Below are 5821 nucleotides of genomic sequence, written 5' to 3' on the forward strand. Positions count from 1 at the left end.
TTTAATATATGATTATTCTAAAATAAAATGTGCACAGAAACCATTGATGATGTTGTATTTGACTGTTGTTGGTCGGTAAATAAAATATGAAATAATATCGAATATCGAACACCTCGGTCTCGGTCAGCGGTTGTGTTCACCATCAGCTGACAGTTCATCTGTTCATGAAGTCGTTGTGATTTTAGGGATGACAATTCTTTTTGGTTTCCAGGTTCATTTGTCATTCTCTGTCCCGTCTCTGAAGGCGGTGACGTAGGCAGCCGACAGCTTCTGGAACACTGATTACAGTTCACTGCTGTTGTCGGGCTGTTGGCACGGCCCACTGACACACGGCTGCACCAATCACCTCCATCTGACGGGGATTAAGTGGTGACACGGGTCTCCTCTGGACCACATCAGAACTTTGGAGAGGCAGGAGAGCCCTGCGCTGACTCCTCCGCTGACTCCTCCGCTGACTCCTCCGTCCGCCTCCGGGCAGCAGCAGCAGCAGCAGCAGCAGCAGCAGCAGCAGCAGCAGCAGCCACATGGAGAAGTCAAAGAACTTTCGCATCGACGCGCTTCTAGCGGTCGATACACCCAAGGTGCAGAGCTCTCCTCTGGCTCTGGTCACCTCCTTGTCCTCCTCCTCCTCCTCCTCCTCCTCCTCCTCCTCCTCCTCCTCCTCCTCCTCCTCCTCCTCCTCCTCCTCCTCCTCCTCCTCCTCCTCCTCCTCCTCCTCCTCCTCCTCCTCCTCCTCCTCCTCCTCCTCCTCCTCCTCCTCCTCCTCCTCCTCCTCCTCCTCCTCCTCCTCCTCCTCCTCCTCCTCCTCCTCCTCCTCCTCCTCCTCCTCCTCCTCCTCCTCCTCCTCCTCCTCCTCCTCCTCCTCCTCCTCCTCCTCCTCCTCCTCCTCCTCCTCCTCCTCCTCCTCCTCCTCCTCCTCCTCCTCCTCCTCCTCCTCCTCCTCCTCCTCCTCCTCCTCCTCCTCCTCCTCCTCCTCCTCCTCCTCCTCCTCCTCCTCCTCCTCCTCCTCCTCCTCCTCCTCCTCCTCCTCCTCCTCCTCCTCCTCCTCCTCCTCCTCCTCCTCCTCCTCCTCCTCCTCCTCCTCCTCCTCCTCCTCCTCCTCCTCCTCCTCCTCCTCCTCCTCCTCCTCCTCCTCCTCCTCCTCCTCCTCCTCCTCCTCCTCCTCCTCCTCCTCCTCCTCCTCCTCCTCCTCCTCCTCCTCCTCCTCCTCCTCCTCCTCCTCCTCCTCCTCCTCCTCCTCCTCCTCCTCCTCCTCCTCCTCCTCCTCCTCCTCCTCCTCCTCCTCCTCCTCCTCCTCCTCCTCCTCCTCCTCCTCCTCCTCCTCCTCCTCCTCCTCCTCCTCCTCCTCCTCCTCCACTTCTTCTTCTACATCCGTCCCGTCCTCTGCGGCCCGGGATCTGGGCGCCAGCACGGAGTCCTTGCGCGCAGAGACGCCGCCGTCGCCGCCGCGGATCTCCACCTGCGGGCTCATACCCAAACCGGGCTTCCTCAACAGTCCGCACGGCATGGTCGGATTACACCCGCAGAGCACCGCCGGGATCCCCGCTCAGGCTCTCTACGGCCACCCCATGTACACGTATTCGGCTGCGGCTGCCCTGGCGGGCCAACACCCCGCCCTGTCCTACTCCTACCCGCCGCACGGCTCCCACCACCACCACAGCAGTGACCCCATCAAACTGACAGCCAGCACCTTCCAGCTGGACCACTGGCTGCGGGTGTCCACGGCCGGGATGATGCTGCCCAAAATGTCCGACTTCAACTGTAAGTCTTCCTTTCTTCTACAAACTGAATCCGATTTGGAACAAATTCTTAGGTTTCAGAAAAATTTCAGAAAAATGCGTGAAGTCTGATTTGTGTGGGCATAGATTGACCTTTGACCTCTACTTCAATGGCCGTTTTTCATCCTTTGGTGTAAAATAGAGAGGTGTTCATGAAAAAGACTCATTAACAGTTTGAAATCATGGCGTGGTCACGTGACACTGAAGAACTTCAAGGTTCCAGTCCTCAACGTCACAGGTTCAGCTGTGATGTGAAGGGTTAGGGTTCGAGTCTTGACACACACACACAGGTGTGTATTCTGCAGTAAAACAGAGACAACAGGACGCAGTGTAAAATGGTCCTTTGTCGTCGTCGTTGTTGTCGTTGGGCAGATTTGACCAAATCAGGGATGTGAACCCTCAACCCCACCGTGCTGTGTTTCTAACATCATTCTGACAGGAAGTAGAATGGACAGATAATGGACAGAGGGAAGGTAACGTCTGGCTGTGAAGAACAGAGTCCACCTGATGTTGACTCTCACACACTGCCTGCTTCTTCACGACCTGGTCCAAACGCCGGGGGACGCCGGCGTGGAGCGCAGGTTTCCGAGCGGTTTTAACAGGCGTGTTGTTGTGGTTCCTGTTTTGCAGCTCAGGCTCAGTCCAACCTTCTGGGGAAATGCAGGAGACCTCGGACGGCCTTCACCAGCCAGCAGCTGCTGGAGCTGGAGCATCAGTTCAAACTCAACAAGTACCTGTCCAGACCCAAGCGCTTTGAAGTGGCCACGTCCCTGATGTTGACAGAAACACAGGTGAGTCACGGCTGCAGGTGGCGCTGGTGGACCACCGGTCAGTAATAATAAGAAGAATAAAGAACAATAATAAATATAGGATCTGCGTTTGGTCAGGTTAGTGTTTCTGCCCCCTCCCTGTGTAACTGCTGCTGTCAGTGGTTGTTTACACCAGTACAGACATGCCTCAAAGCGGTCAGTGCTGCGGTGGCCACTGAGGTCCAGTGAAATTTACACATTCATTTAATCTAAAGACGTTTTGAATTTTGAGAGAATTCCATGTATTTTTATTATAAATGTGACTTAAATTCATTTGTTCAGAGAAAATAAAAATACAGTTCAATTAAATGTATTTCAATTAAAGAATTTATTTAGAAATTTGAAAAAAATAAAATGATAAAATACTTAATTACTCAATTTAATTTTTGCTGAAATGTAAAAAAAAAAACGTTCGATTTCCAGGATCGGTTTCGTCTCCGTCAATTTTACGCAGGAATTATTCTGTGATTTTTTTTAATTTAATTTAATTTATTTTGCGTTTTATATTTTGACATTAATTTATTTGATGTATTTTTGTTCCTTTTAAAAACACAACAGTGAGGTGAAAATTAATAACAAATTATTATTATTTTTAAACATCTTAATTACTAAACTACATTTATTCATTTATTCATTTATTAATTCAAGACGTAAAATTGTACCGACGCCGCTCAACTCAGAACTTGTTTTTCTTTCTTAGGTAAAAATCTGGTTCCAGAACAGACGGATGAAATGGAAGAGAAGTAAGAAGGCCAAGGAGCAGGCGGCCCAGGAGGCCGAGAAGCAGAAAGGCTCCAGGAGCGGCCAGGAAAAACGTGAGGCTCTGGACGAGTCGGACTATCAGAGCAGGGACAAGACGGAGTCCAAGAACGGCAGAATCCGGGAGTTCAGGGACAGTGACGACGAGGACGGAGAAGGTTTCCTCTACAACTCCTCGGACTGCTCCGACGACGACGACGACAGGAATCACACCAGCGACGTCAGTCCGCAGCCGTGAACACGCTGCTGCGGCGGACTCTGCATGTGACGTCACAGCCGGGATCCATGAGCATTTCTGTCCTGAAAGTGTATGAAAAGGTCAAAAACAAGTCGTCATCACGTCAGATTAAAAACAGGACACGGGGCCGCGCCCGAACTGTGAACGCGCATGGTTTGTCTGCAAAACTGGACTTTGACGAACTGTGTTCCAGCTCCTGCTGTTCTGTAGCCGTGCTCCGATTGTAGTTCCATAGTGTGTCATATAGTGTGTCAGGCTGTAAACAGATCGGTTTATGTTTATTTTTATAAAGTGTATTTATATTAAAAAAAACACTCATATCGGTGCATGCTAAATGGTCGTTTAGCGTCTTGGTGGAAATAATGTGAAATAATAAAATGTTTTTTATAAAATGCAGTATGTTCTCACACACACACACACACACACACACAGGTTGTTCTCCTTGCTCTGACAGCTGGGGTCATGGGAATTACTGTTAATAGCGCTGTCGAATGTGTGCAAACGTGCAGTGAGAACAAACAGCGAGTCTGCAGCAGACAGCAAACATCTGACACCAGGCTGCCAACGGGCTGCCATTAATAAAGCACTTCAGCCTGTTCACCAGCCCTGACACACAACTCCAACAAGGTCAACTGGAGAGATCAACTATGTCCAAACACTGGCCCTGGGACCAGGCTTGGCCCGTTAAAGGCAGAGTTGACCTACTTTTTTCACATCAACATGTATTTTATCTTTATCACCACCTAGCTATATGAGCTAACATTAGCCATTTGTTTTTTCAGCTATCTCTTAGCCCATTCAAGCTAGCTTGCCATACGTTTAGCTAAGGCTACATCGTACTGGCAACTTAAAGCAACTATATCAGAAAAACCTTCATCGATGATGACGTCACAGGAAGAACCAGAGTGGTCGGTGTTGGACCACAGACGGACCGACCGCTGCTTCGTCTGTTTGCTTTAACAGACTGAACCAAAGTTCAGCCGGGGGTCAGCGCCCGACACAGAGCGACCAGGTGAAGGTGGCGGCCGCTGCGTCAGACAGAGGCCTATTGATCCCACTGCTCCAGTATTTCACAGGTTTCCACACGAACACAAATCCCCACGACCACCGCACAAATACTGCAATACTGCAGAAATACAACACAGTAGTATTCCTGTCGTAGTATTTCTCTGATCACGGTGGACAGAGACGTAGTTCATGTCTGTCCACACACACACACACACAGGAATCAACGGTGTGTGACCTCACAGCAGAAGAGAAATATTCTAAGGTAGAATTAGTCTAAGTGGGTCTAATGATCCCACCCAGATGAGTACAGCGCCCCCTGTAGGCCATTCATCTGAGCTCTCTGAAGAAAGTTTCCTGTGGTTGACCTTGGTGGCCCGTTCCTGACCTCTGACCCTGCTCCAGACTGCGGCTGACAGCGGCCGCACCACTGGAGATAATTCATGGGAGTCAGTATCAAATGTAACAGGCAGCCGCTGCTATGTTAGCCACGCTGACGCAGCCTGGAGTCAGCCTGCAAACAGCCTGCAAACAGCCACATCATCAGGGTGTGTAAACGCTGAATGAACGCTGCCACTGTCTGTACACACACACACACACACCAGCCTGGTGGATCAACAGAATCAAAACATAACATCCAAAACATCTGTTAAAGCTGAAATAACTGCTCATCAAACCTATTCCTGGCCTATACTGCCCCCATGAGGTCAGAACTAGAAAAGACCATTTTCTTCTACTCATATCAAAAACAAACCTTTCATTTGCAGATTTTTTTCCTGTAGTCAAATATTCCTGAAGTGGAATTTATGAATTCATTTATCTAAAGCCTAAAACTTTCAATTTGACATTTAAAATGAAAAAAAAAAAAGATTCAAATTTGAATTATAGAATGAACCAAAAGAAATTATTTTATTTATTAGCAGGTAAACATGAACTAAAAAACGAAACCAAAATAATCATTCATGATTCAACCTAATGCCAAGTCACTAGGAGTGTATAGTGGCGTAGACACAGGCCTTTTCTTGTTTGAGCCAATAGGTGGCAGTAACGCAACTCAAACTGATGCCAGGGCTGGCTTCAACTCTGAATTGTAGTTTTTTTATTAGCAGTTGGTCAGTGGTGGTGGTTGAACGGCGCTCCCTGGTGGCTGGGTTTCACAGCTGGGTCCTGGCCTCTTTGGCCTCCAGGGCTGTGGTGGCCACGTGGGCCCGCTCCAACAGCACCTCAGCCTG

The 5821-nt window shown here is 49.4% G+C and overlaps 2 protein-coding genes across 2 annotated transcripts in view; one reads left to right on the top strand and one right to left on the bottom strand.

Annotated features, from left to right (window-relative positions):
• On the top strand, positions 1–4443 carry mnx1 (motor neuron and pancreas homeobox 1). The gene is made up of 4 exons (XM_025054378.1): positions 1–654; positions 1378–1761; positions 2409–2569; positions 3288–4443. Exons 1-4 carry the CDS (start codon positions 525–527, stop codon positions 3582–3584), a joined length of 972 nt encoding a protein of 323 aa, XP_024910146.1. The 5' UTR covers positions 1–524; the 3' UTR covers positions 3585–4443.
• A 1031-nt stretch (positions 4444–5474) lies between these two features.
• Positions 5475–5821, bottom strand: part of nom1 (nucleolar protein with MIF4G domain 1) — a 4787-nt gene continuing 4440 nt past the window's right edge. The window contains 1 exon segment of the mRNA XM_008308372.3: positions 5475–5821. This exon segment is cut by the window's right edge and continues 25 nt beyond it. Coding sequence (XP_008306594.1) covers positions 5744–5821 — 78 coding nt within the window. The 3' untranslated portion in view covers positions 5475–5743.

This window comes from Cynoglossus semilaevis, chromosome 3, assembly GCF_000523025.1.
Source record: "Cynoglossus semilaevis isolate Cse_v1.0 chromosome 3, Cse_v1.0, whole genome shotgun sequence".
Lineage (NCBI taxonomy): Eukaryota > Metazoa > Chordata > Actinopteri > Pleuronectiformes > Cynoglossidae > Cynoglossus > Cynoglossus semilaevis.

What these genes read in the sequence shown, in the direction of transcription:
- mnx1 (XM_025054378.1), top strand. Translation starts at nt 525, where the DNA reads ATGGAGAAGTCAAAGAACTTTCGCATCGACGCGCTTCTAGCGGTCGAT. An exon ending in CTCCTCCTCCTCCTCCTCCT is followed by an intron (nt 655 to 1,377) that starts CCTCCTCCTCCT and finishes CTACATCCGTCC; the next exon opens with CGTCCTCTGCGGCCCGGGAT. An exon ending in TGATGTTGACAGAAACACAG is followed by an intron (nt 2,570 to 3,287) that starts GTGAGTCACGGC and finishes TTTCTTTCTTAG; the next exon opens with GTAAAAATCTGGTTCCAGAA.